The sequence below is a fragment of the Rhinopithecus roxellana genome, chromosome 5 (assembly GCF_007565055.1).
Source record: "Rhinopithecus roxellana isolate Shanxi Qingling chromosome 5, ASM756505v1, whole genome shotgun sequence".
NCBI lineage: Eukaryota > Metazoa > Chordata > Mammalia > Primates > Cercopithecidae > Rhinopithecus > Rhinopithecus roxellana.
Genome location: NC_044553.1, coordinates 133,863,901 through 133,879,269, shown reverse-complemented (window position 1 = coordinate 133,879,269; position 15,369 = coordinate 133,863,901). Strand labels below are relative to the sequence as shown.

At 37.2% G+C, this 15,369-nt stretch overlaps 1 protein-coding gene across 19 annotated transcripts in view; it reads right to left on the bottom strand.

The window, feature by feature from the left end:
• Positions 1-15,369, bottom strand: part of TTLL5 (tubulin tyrosine ligase like 5) — a 296,207-nt gene that overhangs the window by 217,558 nt on the left and 63,280 nt on the right. For 14 of the 19 annotated variants that reach the window (XR_004057198.1, XM_030929811.1, XM_030929823.1 and 11 more), the window contains exons 13-16: positions 8,706-8,787; positions 7,052-7,113; positions 5,808-5,902; positions 3,488-3,529 (exon numbers count right to left, since the gene is read on the bottom strand). Coding sequence is in view for 18 of the 19 variants with exons in the window: in XM_030929811.1 (XP_030785671.1) it covers positions 3,488-3,529; positions 5,808-5,902; positions 7,052-7,113; positions 8,706-8,787 (281 nt within the window). In the remaining variant the exon portion in view is untranslated. The remainder of the gene's footprint in view (positions 1-3,487; positions 3,530-5,807; positions 5,903-7,051; positions 7,114-8,705; positions 8,788-15,369) is intronic. The other 5 variants (XM_030929825.1, XM_030929816.1, XM_030929820.1 and 2 more) reach the window with 1 other exon arrangement.

Genomic DNA, 15,369 nt, shown 5'->3' with positions numbered 1-15,369 from the left:
TTGCTAAGGAACAACTGGCTGAAAATGTGAAATTACTGAGACAAGGAACCACCAGTCTCCACTCAATCAAAGAAGTAAGAAACAGATGTTGAATCAGAAAATGACTCTCAGCCTAAAAAAAGCTGGCAAGTACCAGTGATGAGAAGAACTTAACAAAATGTGGAATGGGGAAAAATGGCAAGATATCCTAAGAATATATCATAATTGAGGGGCAAAAATAAAATTTGCTTGACAGAGAGCACATGCAAAGAATAAAAATCTCCCAATGCAGTTTTACAAAGCTTGGGATTCTTCATTAAAAGCAAAGGAACCAGAAATAGCTCAATTTACATGTGATACATTTTATCATCTAAAAAACAAAAGGTAAAATCAAGTTTAAAAGCAAAATGAATGCTATCAAATGAAAGAAAACAAATGGAAAAGACCACATTATCAATAAATCTGAGTGGAAATGGATCAAAAAAATGGTTTCTAAGAGAAGGTTTAAACATACTGATAATCAGGGTATACTTTGAAACTGGCAGGTAGAGGGGAGAAAGTAAGTAGGCTTGTGTAACAGTAAAAAATAAAATAAAACAAAAAGAGATATGCAACATCTAGAAATTTGGAATAAATGTAAGCCAGCAGATCTGAGAGACATGCATTGTGTTATTAAGGAAATTGGCTTTAAAAACAAGCAAACAAAACTTACCAAAACCACTTATAATTATGTCTGAAAAATCGTGAAGAACTGAGGAGGTACCAGATTAGAAAAAAAACAAATGAGGTACTAATTTTGAAAAATGTAACAAATTTGCTCCTGGTGGTTGCTGCCTGGTAAATCTAACTTGAATCCCTAGTAAAATAATGGAACAAATATTAAAAGCAAAAAATCCCCAATAATTTAGAGGATTATGGGCTTATGAAGAATAGTATGGGGAATGCTTTACTTTAAAACATGCTTTAAAAGTTTGATTTTTAGGACAAGATTTTTAAAAGGGGAACTATAGCAATATATTAAATGTCTTTGGATTTGGGAAAATTTCATAAAATTTTTATTCTAAATTATATTTCCAGTTGGGGGTTAGTGCCAGAATATAACACATCAACAAAAACTGAAAACAGTGTAACTGTAAGATAAATAGCAGCGAATCAAACAAAAGAGCATTTGTGGATGATGGCAAATGTGACAAATATGACTACAAACAGGTGAATATCAAAATAACAAGAGATCTTGACACTGGGAAAATCAAAAGACTCAAAAGTGTGAAGGGGATTAAATCTTCTTAGTATAAACTACATGTCTAGCACTTATCCTGAATATTTTACCTCTATTTTATCATTTCTTTCTCACCAGAACTTCATGTATATATTATTATCCCCACATGACAGATGTGAGAATTGAGCCTCGGAGAGGTAAGAGAACTTGCCCAAAGGTCTAATTGCTAATTTTTGGCAGAGCTAAAATTTGAATCCAGGTCTATCTGACTGTAAAAGTCCATATTCTTTCCACAGTTCCATGCAATACAATTTCTGGTGAGTGGAAAATTTGAACCATGGACATTAAAGAGAAAGGAGAAATATAGAGATAATGGTTTAAAAAGGAAGAGGCAGAAAAAGGGCAAAGAACTAAGAGAATTCACAATCTGAGAGCAACAGAAAAAGAAAGCTTGATACAGTCTAACTGGTCAGAACAGAGACTTTTTTTTTTACTTAACTCCCATGAAAATACCTGTGAAGTTAAGAGTGCTTCGTTAACAGAAAGACAATGACAAAATAGAACCTTGCAAAGAACAATAAAAGTCAAAGAATTCAACTTGTATAAAGCTGGCTGAATAAAGCCAGAAAGGCTTTATGTCGCGTAAGCAAGTGTTGAAACACATCACTATGAAAGAGAGGCCTTGCTCTCCAACAAGCCTATTACAACCTATGGTAATTCAAGCAATGCAACTAGATGTAATGGAATTAAAATTGATAATGAGAAATTAAGATTAGAATTACATATCAAAGGCTGGGCATGGTGGCTCATGCCTGCAATCCCAGCACTTTGGGAGGGCCAAGGCGGGCAGATCGCTTGAGCTCAGGAGTTCCAGACCAACCTGGGTAACCATTCGAAACCCTCATCTCTATCAAAAATACAAAAAATTAGCCAGGCGTGGTGGTGTGCACCTATAGTCCTAGCTACTCAGGAGGCTGAGGTGGGAGGATCACCTGAGCCCAGGAAGTCCAGGCTGTAGTGAGCTGTGATCGCATCACTGCACTCCAGCCTGGGTGATGGAGTGACACCCTGTCTCAAATATAAACAAGTAAAAATAAATTAGAATTACATATCAAAAGACACTTCTTTAGAGCCAAATGCCACAGGCCATGAAAGAGTACTCCTTTCCTGACGTACTCCTTTCAGTACATTAGTTCCAGGTATATTTAGAAGATAAGCTCTTTGGAGTCAACAGCCTTATTGTGTTGTTTTTGCCATGGGAGCAGCTAGCATACTTCGGTATTTACTAAATATAAAACACTACATACTATAGAGTTTCGAATTCTACCAACTAAGCCCCAAAACTCATACTACAGAACAACATTAATCAGTTACTAAATATTAGACAAGGCATCCAGTAAGTTATTTTTCATTTCTTGGATTCACATAAACCATATAAATCACTTTATCAGAAACAGTAGCTAAGAAAGTTACGAGTCAAGCATTCAAGCTTACCAGAAATTGCATCAGAGAGTACAAATACCAAAATAATTATATTGGAGCTTTTTGCTAAACAACAGTTGCAGTGACACATTTATATATGGGAATATCTATATCCCTCATACTAAAACATCAAATAGCAGGCACAGGACCCCCACTGCTAGCCTGTTACTTCAAAAAGAATTTTTAAAATCTGTGCAGAAGAAAGCAATGGTTAATCTCAAACACTGCTAACAAAAACAGAAAGAAAGCAAATGCTGATCATTCAGAAAGAAAGATGTTTGTATTTCAAAGGTGGCATCTGAGATACTATTGTGGCAGAGCTTCTAAGATTTATAAACTGCAAATCACTACATATTTGAAATGTCACCTGTTAAGGAACGCAAATACAACCCAACACCCAATGTGAAAACATTTCCAATATTAAGCTATAGACAACAGTATGTTTCGTAAAATGTTTGAAAAAAAAAATGAAGTTCATTTGTGAACTGGAAAATTTCCTTCCTGGAATATTTTGGTCAAAGTGATAGATATGCCTTTAAGCACCTGTTCATCATTTAAATTCAACAGCCTCCATCTCGGTATAATCACTATCAGGAAAAGAGGATCCCTAAGTTCCTGTACCGTCTACTCTTATATTCTATAACCAAAAAGACTTCTATGCATTTATTTTCATTTATTTTGTTAATAAACTGCGCAAAAAAATAGGTACATAAAAATATGTACCACGAAAAACTAAAGCTAAAAAATTTTCCATTTGGAGAATGAAAATAAAATTTGAATGAAGTTTCCAAAAGATCTAGAACTTACCTGCTTGGCCTTTGATGACTGAAACTGTGCAGATACTGGACGCTATAAAACACAGAAAAATGGAATAAACCCTTATCTTCTCCTAATATGCCTACATTTTCCATCTCATAGATCTATGATATAAAAAAGGAAAAAATAATCTCCAAGCAGAAACTAAAAGCAAGAGCCCTACACTTTGTAGTTGGAAGGTTAGAACATTGATTATCTTTCACACTGCTTTCTCCTATGCCATATATATTCCAGCTTCAACTTCTAACCACTGAGGGCACAATCCTACTGCCAGATACTGAAGATCCTGAAGTCAACTAGTCCGCCTGACAAACTGGTTTCACACAGTACACATAACTAATCTACAGTTCCTTTAGCCTTTATATAAGTGTCCTGTAGGCTGCTTATGGATGAAATCATGCCATTACCTACCAGTTGGCAAAACAAACATTGAATAGATTTTCTAGAGTTTGCACAGAGTTGCCAATAAAGCTGACAGGCAAACTAAGAAAAGGGATCAATTCATCCAAGATTGGGAATATACTACCTCTAGAAGTGAAACCTGGCAGAAACTATGTTAAAGCTGCACAGAAATGTTCATGATCCTTTACACATAATCCTGTGGTTCTTGCCACAGATACTGCAGGAAACAATTTGCAAAGGAATGTGGCTGCCTAAATTAAGTTTTCCTAGTACACCTAGGTTAATCCTCTACTTTTCCTTATTAAAAATTAAAGAAAACCCTTTGATCTGTGATGATGCACTGATCAAGTACAACCCTGGTAACTGATTTTGTATCTAATCCAAGATAATAGCCTTTAAAATACAGTACACTCTGTTCCACATCCCAACATTAATTAGGGAATAATTCTACAGCATGGGGTCATAGATAGGCAAAGACTGAATCTAGCTCAAAGACATGTTATGCTTGGCCTGCAAAGTATTGTTTCTAATGAAGTGGCTGCCAATATTTAAAAGTAAGATTTCTGATTTCTCTTGACAATAGGAATATCTCGTAACACCTGGCCCACACTTAGGCATGACAGTAATTAGCTAGAACACATTAGTAAAACAGCCACACCTTTCAGATGAGGTATGCACTCTCCAGTTTACCTCAGTCATATCACTCTTAGCTGTTTTACACCTGCCTCTATTTACTCATTTATATTACCTGCCTGCAGGCCCTCTAGGCACTTGAGTTTGAAAACCCTGTTCTAATAAAAAATTATCTGAATAAATAATAGCACATGAGTTTGGCAAACAGAAAATAGCACTACTCCAAATGAGACTAGCAAGCAAAAGGAACAAGAGGAGGAATGGGAGTGGAAGAAGGGAGGAAAAAACTGAGGAGTAAAGGGTTAAAGTGGATTTGGGGCAGAGATAAAAGGAGAGGAGAAGAAAAAGAAAGAGAAAATGGGGAGTAGGAAGAAAAAGCTGCTTATGCCTTCAAAGAGTCTACAATCTGGCAGGAGAGTACAGAACAATTTAAAAGCAACAAATCAATGAATGCAAAACAATGTAATATAGAAGAGGTAAACAAATGTTAAAATAAAAAGTAAAGGTCATGATGGATTTAATGAGAAAAGACTTCCAAAATGTCTGAGCAGGCAAAGCAATCAAACCAGAGGGGAATAGAAGAGCAAAGTGGATTTTTTTTTTAAATAAGAAGAAATGTTAAAGGCCAAGAAACAAAAGTGGGAAATTAGCAGGGTCAAAACAGGCAGGGACTGACGAGATGATGGAATGAGTAAATGGAAGGATTAGCTGATTGGTTTAACTGGAACAAAAATGCAGAGTACACAAAGAATGAAGCAATGCTTGATTAATGATATTTTAGAAAAGTATAAGTTTCTTTGGGCTTCTATCTCACTTAGCCTCAATCAATAACTCATGATCATGGAGGGTCCTTTGAGGAGAATTACTTGTAAAGAAGATACTATTTCAAGAAAGCATCTTCTTTACAAAGCTAGTCCGAAGATCAGAAAGAACGCAGTAATGACTAAGAATTAATAGGCTACTTTTCTGTGCCTTGTTTCTGAGCATATCAATCTGAGGCGGGAAAAAAGGTGATTTTTAAAAACAGAAAGGAAGATAATGAAAAAAGAAGCCAAGAGAAAAGACAAAACAAAAAACAGGGAGTAAGTTTGTTGGAAAATGTTGAAAGCATAAGCTATTAGTCATAGCTGAATATAACTGCCTCCTGTCTAGCGTGATCCCCAAATTCTCCTGCTCTAAGTGACCTCACACCCACAGTGCTTCCGTTCCCCCAGTTACATCAGCTGCCACTTCCCAGTAAGCCTCCTTCAGGCTCCCTGCTGAGGAATTGGCTTACCTGAGGTTTTTGGAAAGGGTTTCGCCTGGAAGACTCAAAGGTGGGATAAATTGGCCGGGTTGATGCCCGCTGGGCAGGATCTTGGCACACAAATCCTGAATGGGGAATGGGCAACATTAAAACCTGCCATTTTCTAAGAAATTAGCAGGTCTGGCTGCACCTTTTCTTTAGATATACAAACTCAGTTTCACTGTCATAAATATCACAGAGATCTATCCTCAGAAGGATAATGCACAATTCTCCCACACGCACTCTGCTTCAACTCTGAACCACCAAAACTAGAGACAAGAAAAGGGAAATATGCAGATGAATGAACCTTGCTGGTTGGGTAGCTGAAATGTGATTCTGAGTGAGAAAGAGATGTAGATTTTTGATGAACCTAAGAATAACTGCAAATCACCATTTGGAAACACACAGTTGTTAATAAAGCAAGTTACTTTAAAGTGGCTACCTGGATGATGACTGGAAAATAAAGTTATTTTTACGAAAGCAAGTGAACAGTCTTGTCCTGTTACATGATCTACTTCTGGAACTGCAGAAGGGGGTCTATTGGCAACTTTCAAAATGGGCTTTGTAGATTATCTATGGCTTTGGAAATTGGACTTCAGCTAATTTCACTTACTTCCTAAAAAGAAGCAGATTCTCATCCAGGGAAAATAGAGTAGCTAAGTTTTACAGCATTTGCTGGTACATCAGGTACTAGTTTATCTCAAATATATTTTGTTATGTGTTTTTATAGTACCTTAAAAAAAAAAACCCAACAAGCCCACAAAATACCCACCTGACTGCGCATCTCCACTTCAAAGTTTTGGCTTATCTACTTAAAATGAGATTTCTTCTTTGGGCTGCTTTGGTTATAACTACTATAGAGGGGATCACATAGAGACCAGTAGAGACTGTCTGGCAGAAATATAGCCAGTCTCCTTTGTAACAAGGCTTCTTCAGTGGGTTTTACTTTCCCAGGTTGGAGAGAAATACACCTTCTCCAGATCTTTGCTAATTCTCTTCCTCAGCTCCTAATTCCTGTGCCCCAGGTCTCAGCCTTAGTTGTGGTTCAGCCTCAGGACAGGATGGAGCCAAAGGGCATGGAAACATTGAAACATTTCCCCGAAAATATAATTTTTTAAGACAAACCATTCAGCATGGCTTAGGAATTGCCAGTTGGCAAAACCTATGGAGTCTGACAAAATGGACACGCTAGTTAATTTTTATGTGAGTCCAGTTCAGAAAATACTACTACTCACCTACAACAGTGAACATATCTGAAATCATACTGGCTTTAATCTTTAGGTCCAGAGGTGCATCACTGACAGAACACAGAAAGAAAAGAGCAATTGATAAGTGTGTAGGTTAACAGAATAGCCGCCCTCTAATGGGTCCCAATATAGCAAAGTTTCCAAATGTCAATGAGGAGCAACATATAAAGCCCATAAAATCCATGGGTGGGGGTGGGGGAAAAATTCTGGGCAAAAATATGAGAAATGAAATCCTAGTGTTAAATTTGTTCTCTCTAACGCAAACGCAGCACCATCCATTGATTCTCTAACATGCAATTTTCTTTATACCAGAAGGTCTTGTGCAGTTCAAATTTTGCGCAAGTCAAGAATACTGCTTCATTAAAACTGTGGATTTCAGAGGTTCAGATTTTCAGTATGCTCTTTTATGAGTGTGCCCAGCACCATTCAAATTACTTTTTGCTGCTGCAACAGTCAAGTCACATTCACATGCAAGAGAAGCAACTCTAGCCACATTGGTACTTTTTAAAGTCTTTATTGTCTGCTCTAAAACAATCTTCTTAGGCTTGCAGGCTTGCATATAGGGCAAAAAAAAAAAAAAAAAAAAAAAAAAAAAGAAATACAAGTTATACCAAAATCTCACCAGATGGGGGGAAACCCACATGAAAACAAAAACAACAGTGACCAAAAGCAAGAGGCCTCCCTGTGGCGGTGATGGCCACAGTGGCTTCAGTGCTGAGGTGTTCTTCCACGAACCAAACTGCTCTGGCTGCTACTCAGTGCCTCATTCTGGGGATTTCTAACTTCTAAAGGATAGTATAATATACTTTACTGGACAACCTGCAAAAGGCTGACTTGACAAAAGCTGCATAACATCTGAAGCATCTGTAACATCTAGCTCTACACCTTACTATGGAAGTTAAGCCAAACTCCCACTCTAAAAGTAGTCAATCTGTCTTTATTTGATTCCTTGGCATTTTGCCAATATCTCTCATCCTTAAAAACGCAGCAGCTGGGTGGTCTTTGGCATAAATCTCTAGAGTTCTCTGTTTAGAGAAGTGTACAGTGAACAGAAATTCTGGCTGTAGCTGCAAATATAATAAGAATCGACCCTGGTATTGAAAAATATGTTTATTTTCTTCTACTAAACAACAGGTTAGTAAAAACAAAATTTTTTTAAGTTGTTTTGAAGTTTTTGACTTTAAACTTGGATGACTTTAAACATGGGACAGGGTAAAAGGACCACATATTATCCACATGGCCCTAGATCCAGGTTTATACCTTTACAGTATATGTGGATTTGAACCTATAAAACTTTTGGTAACGAAGGAAATATAATGTCTTATGTATTTCTTTACCCTTAATACAAGAATTACTGTTTAAAAAAATACAGGGATAAAACTGCAAGAATCATCCCTTAGAAACCTAATAAACAGGAATCATATAATTGTAAATTAACTAGGAAGACAGAGATTCATGGTTGTCATATGCACTTTGATATTATGCCATAAACCAGTTAATTTAAGAACGTCTGGTTATCTCCATCTAATAACTAGGAAAAAAGCAGTCTTCTAGTGCCAAAAGAAATGATCAAAAAAAAAAAAAAAGTGTTTTAAGTACTACTTGAAGATTTGTCCTTTTCTAGTTGATGGAACTGACTTACCAGGCCAAAGAAGGAGAGAGATTCACTTCCAACAACCATGGCTTCAGAGTAGAATCTATGAGCACGTCAAAGCCATAGAGTTCTAGAAATACAACACAACACAATATACAAGATCATTTTCCATGCCACAACCACACAAAGATCTAGAAGACTCAATCTCATAACTCCCAGGCCTAGAAATTCACTAAGTATAAGTAGTGAGTGGAAGTAGAAGCAGAGAACCTTTCAAGAATCTCTCAAGTTCAAGAGAAATTAATCAAGCTCTAGGAATAAGAAAACAATGCTATAAAATCCACTGTTTTTATCATGCACTGTCTATTGATGTTCCTAAATCCTACACAGAAAGCGACCTGACTCTAGAATAGTTAACAAGCACGATTCTGCTGTGCTTATGGGCACAAAAAAAAGGGTGGGTGGGGAGGAATGAAACAAGCACAACCAATACCAACGCTGCTTTAGGCCTGCTCTGAATTTCCTGCCCCCCAGCCCCTCCCTGCCAAGTTTGAACACAGAAACTTCTCCTGAAGGCATTTCTCTAGAATCCTTCCATCACATTTCTTAAACCAAGATATCGCTTTTGCAACCTAGGTCAAGAAGATATCTAAATGTATTTATTCTTTCCCCTCTCCTAGTTTCAATTTCCCTTTGAAGACAGAAAACAAAACACACTGGCCCAACATGAACCGAAGGACAGACAAGAAAAGAGAAAGCCAGTGGTAGCAGAGCACAGGTGTGACAAGATATCTTGCACCACTAATATTATTTAAGAAGGGTGGGAGCCAGAGATCAAGTTTTTGGATTCTGCATTGATTCTCTTTCTTTACCTTCCCAACGGTTGCAAAGAGAAAGCAAGACCCAGAAGCAAGTTTTCTTTCCACAATGCCTGGTTTCATTTAACAAGTTCAGGGATGAGAGGTTAACTCTGGAACCCTTCATATTATTAGTGAGACTTTCTCTACAAAAATAACGGTAATGTACAGTCCTTTGTGTGTGTGTGTGTGTGTGTATGTGTATGTATATGTGTATATTTATATATATATATATATATATATATATATATATATATATATATATATAAAACATCACTCCTAAACATCCCATCCTGTGACCCTCAAAAACATTGCTTATATTTTTTCTCTAGAAGTAAACACCACCACACTACCTTCCTTACTGTTTGATCAGAGGTCACAGACCTGAGCTCACACCCACAGAACACAACCAGGTATTTTCCAGAAATTAATTCTGATGCAAATTTCCTTGCTTCAAGAAGGATTTTTAAATTTATCAATACTCTCAGAAAACAAAAAAACAGACTCTAAAAAGATGGCTCCCAAAACTGTCTTCTAGAACACAGGAAGTCTGAAGTTACATGATGTATTAAGAATCCTAGAGTAAAGCCGGGCATGGTGGCTCATGCCTATAATCCCAGCACTTTGGTAGGCTCAGGTGGGCAGATCATGAGGTCAGGAGTTCAAGACCACCCTGGCCAACATGGTGAAACCCTGTCTCTACTAAAAATACAAAAATTAGCTGGGCGTGGTGGCGGGTGCCTGTAATCCCAGCTACTCTGGAGGCTGAGGCAGGAGAATCACTTACAACCGGAAGGCGAAGGTTAAAATGAGCCGAGATCCCGCCACTGCACTCCAGCCTGGGTGAAAAAAAAAAAAATCCTAGAATGGGAATCTAGAGACCTTAGTTGTCCCCATGATTCTACACTGTGGAACTTGGAGAAATCATTTCTCTTTCTGAGATTTTGTTAGCATCCTTTGATTTCCTTTAGCTTCTTTATTAATCACTGTTTGTCAATATCTGGATGCTATTTACATATATATGGCAGTATGAACTCAGTTAGACATGCATATTCTAAATCCTCTAGGGAAAAGTTACCATGAATGAATTGGCTTCCACAGTAATTATACGGGATTCCATTTAATTTGCAAAAATCATCACAAACTATACAAGAGTTTGAGATGGGATCACCTTCAAGTAACTATACAAAATTTATATATTACCTATAGTTTAAAATATAAAGAAAAGGAAACTCTTTCACCTATCTTCTTTTCATAGAATTCATAGCTTTTAACGGCTAATACATTCTTCTGAATAGCTGATGTAATCTTCAGTAATCTTGTAGAATATTGCCCCTTTAACCTGAGAAAAATCATTTGTGATATAGCACTAAATAAGGCATTTAAAAGGAAAAATCTACTTGCAAAATCTACAAGTCCACTTTAACATTTTATATAAGCAAGAGAACACAACATCTGATTGAAGAAAAAGAGTATTCTCTTCATTGTTTAAAAGCTGAAGCACAGGATTCAACTGTTTCATAAAGTGGTAATATTATTAATAGTAAGAAGAACAGGGTGAAAATAATGATTGATGCACATATTGATCAGGTTTGCAGAATCAGCTACAAACGAAGACAAATTTGAATCAGATTAACAATCAATGAAACCCACTATTTAAGTATCTTGCATTAATCAGCTACAGGTTTACTTAACCATTTCCCCAAATCAGAGGCAAATTCCAAAAATCTCAGTTGACAGGCAGAGAATCACTATTCTGGGAAATACAAGGGGGAAAAATGACCTAGAGAGAAAACATCCTTCACAAAGCTAAATTAATTTTCATTTGGATGACTAAATCATGTTACTGCTAAACAACCTCTATGGAGAGGGTACCCAAACTAAAAAAATCAAGCCTCGAATCTACGTCTGTACACATACCAGGCTTGGACCTACTATCATTTAAGAGTTGGAGAAGAAATATATATTGGTATGTGACAGCATTATAACATAGTGCAAAACCCAGCTCACCTCAAAGGCTGGCATTAGGAGAGAGGAATGGGGTGGAATGATAGCTTCTGTATCAGGTTTTCATCTTTGAACCCAATCAATTCAGCTTAAGAAAAACAACTTGGGTCCTCGGCAGGCTACTAGAGTCCTTATAAGAACCTTTTAAACTTACTATTGGTATTTGGTATTTTCTATGGACATGAAAGATTTTAAAAGGTAAAGAGTAGGTTGTGCTGAGCATAATCAACTTCCTCATCTTTTAATGTTGAGTGTTTTGGCAGCAGTAACGAGAATTTCGAAAACTCAGTATCCACAATGAGATACACCAACTTTACTGTCATGAATGGGTGCGGGCTAGCTGGGCTTTTCCAGTTCTGAGAGCTCCTCTTTCTGTGTTGTCTTTATCACAACAGAAGAGCAAGTGTTTTCAAAGGACTATTGCTACGCCTTATGGAACATTTCCCCAGGACAATTTTCCTTAGTAAGAATTATTTCCTTCAGCCCCTAGCCAAACTAAAGCAAACTTAGCTCCCTACCTCCTTAATATGGGTCCTTGAAAAAGCAATCTACACTTAGCAGTCTGAACTTCTTAACACCTACTCATTCCCAGCCCCAAGAATTTGCTTCTGCTCCCTCTCTAATAACTGATTATTCTCAGTATGATCACCAAAGACTACCCTATTGCTAAGCCCAAACATGTGAAACTGATGACCACCCCTAACTTATTGGAGCTTTCTTCTCCCTTGGGTTCCAGGACACTGCTCTCTTTTGATTCTCCTCTTTCCACTCCTCCTTTCCTTCCTTCTCTTCTACCCAGATATTCAATGGTAGGTTTGCTCAGGGTGACACTCTCAGGTCTCCTTCCTTCTCAATTCTACTTTTCTCCTTAGGCAATCTCATGTATTCTCATGGCCACAATTAATATGATGATCACATCTTTAACCAAGTGTCTCCAGGACACCAAATTCATAATTCGAATTGCCTTTTGGACATCTTCACTAGGATATTCCATAGGTATTCAACACTCAACGAAATAGCCCTTGTTTTCTTTCCCTAAAACTGTTGGTTTGTTATTATTCTTCATCTTGGAGAATGGTAACCCCATCCACCAGGTTCCAAACTAGAAACACTCTCTTACCACCTCCCAAATACAAGATGTCACCAAATCTCTATCACTCTTTCTTGTCTTTAATCTTTCTCTTTAGTTTCTTTTTCTTTTTCTTTCTTTCTTTTTTTTTTTTTTTTTTTTTTTTCTGAGATGGAGTTTTGCTCTTGTCTCCCAGGCTAGAGTACAATGGTGCGATCTCGGCTCACTGCAATCTCTACATTCCAGGTTCAAGCAATTCTCCTGCCTCAGCCTCCCAAGAAGCTGGCATTACAGGCGCCTGCCACCATGCCTGGCTAATTTTTGTATTTTTAGTAGAGATGTGGTTTTACCATGTTGGCCAGGCAGGTCTCAAACTCCTGACCTCAGTGATCCACCCTCTTTGGCCTCCCAAAGTGCTGGAATTACAGGCACGAGCCACTGTGCCCAGCCAGTTTCTTCCCCTTTAATCTCTTTAATCTTCTCTGTTCCCTTTTGAGGAATAATTTACATATGATGAAAAAGTTAGATCTAAGCGTACAACTTGACAAGTCTTGATAATTGGACATATCCATGTAACCCACATGCCTATCAGCCCACACAGAATGTTTCCATCACCCCAAAAGGACCCCTTGTGCTGCTTCCTGGTAAGTATCCTGCCGTTTCCCCCATCCCTGACAACAACTAGTCTTATTCTTTCACCACAGATTAGTTTTGCTTCTTCTAGAATTTCACATAAATGGAATCATATGGTATATACTCTTTTGAGTCTGGTTTCTTTCATCTACCATGTTTCTGAGGTTCATCCATCTATCATTGCTTTTTGTTTTCAGGCAGATTTATCAAAGTCTAATTTACATACAATAAATTCACCCTTTAAAAGTATACATTTTGGTGAGTTTTGACAAATAGATGCAGTTGTCTACCACCACAAGACACAGGACAATTTTAACAAACATTCCCTTTTGCACCACTCCAGTCGCACTCCCACCCTCAGCAACCACTGATCTTATTTTTGTCTGCTTTCTGCCTTTTCCAGAAAGTTAAATAAATGAAATTAATGTAATATGTAGTTTCTTGAGACTGGCTTCTTTCACTTAGCATTGTGCTTTAGAGATTTACCTATGTTGTTACACATACCAATAATGTAGTTCATTCCTTTTTATAGTTGAGTAGTATTCCATTATATGGACATACCACAATTTACTTATCCATTCAACAGTTGATGGACATTTGGATTGTTTCCAATTTTTGTCAATTATTACTAAAGCTGCTATAGACATTTGTACACAGGTATTCGTAAAAACATATCGTTTCAGTTCTTCTGGGAAAATACCTATGAGTGAGATTGCTGCGTCACCATGGTAAGTATATATTATCACAGCATACCTCTTACCACCTTAGTCATTTCCCTAGCACTTGCCCCTCCTAATTGTAGGCCATTCTTCAAGGTCATCAGAATTATACTTTTCTTAAAAAAACAAACTTAACTCACATAGAGATAGGCAGTGAATTGTTCCAACAATAGATACTGATGTCAGCTTGGTTCCTAGAAGATTTTAAGTCAGTCACTGCTAGTAACGTTGTACCGTATTCCCTTTATTGTAATTCTGTCATCCTAAGCTTTGGGTCAAATTATGATAAAAGTTAAAGAAAAATAATAATAATACTATTGCTCCCCTGCTCAAAAACTTCTAGTGGCTGTCTGTTAGCTACAAGATGAATTTAAACTTGTCAATTCTTTATATTCTGGCCCAAATCCACCTCCACAACCCTATCTCCTATTCCCCCATTCTATGCACACTACATCTAGTCATACTTCTTACCATTTCAAAAAAATCACATCCTGTCACGACACTGTATGTTGTTATATTACATTCCTGCTGTTAAAAATGGCTAGTGTGGATCCCCTAGGCATAGCTAGTAACTCTTAGACATTCCTAGAGCACCTGAGTCACTTATACTACTTGTACTGTCATTTATCATTTCATGTCTGCTCCTCCCTATCACTTGAGGGCAGGGTCCATGTTTCATTCATTGCTGTATTACAAGTAGCCTGCACCATAACTAGCACATAGGAAATACTTCAGAAATCCTGAATGAAAAAAATATATTTTAAGTGAAAAACAATGCACAGTTTTCGAGAAAGACAAAATAATTGGCAGCCACTTCCTACAAAATAACCCTGATCACAAGACTTGAAATATTTATAATAAAGCCACCAATCATAAAGAAAAAAAGAGAGATTCTTAGGAAGAACTTTACATATTAAAGCTGTATTAAGAAAAAGCCCGATAAAAGATAGTTTAGGGAGAGAGGGGAAAAAAACATTTTCTCAAGAAAATAATAATCCATCCAAGGCCTAATAGATTACTTAACATGTCACACCACTAATTTTGGATCAATCCACTAACTCTCCCCAGAAATAAAGTCCCAGCTGAAGCTGTCGTCCCTGAGGCAATGGAAAGTGCTGACATTAGCCAGAACTCACTGCCACTGAAATGCTATTGTATGAAGGAAATTCTTTTTACCTTGGCTTTGGATTCAAACTGAAAAGCTAAAGAGGAAGTCTTTATATGGGGTCCAGAAGGAGAATTTTAGAAAAAAGCAGACCCACAAGAATATGAAAAGAAAATGCCCACAGCAAATTTGTTCGGTAGTCCAAGAAATCAATATGCTATCTGGTTACCAGATGTAAAGGTAGATTTGAAAGGAGTATTCAGGACTAGAGCAAAAGGAGTGTCCTTTCCAGGCCTGATCTGCTAGAAAGGATGATATCATT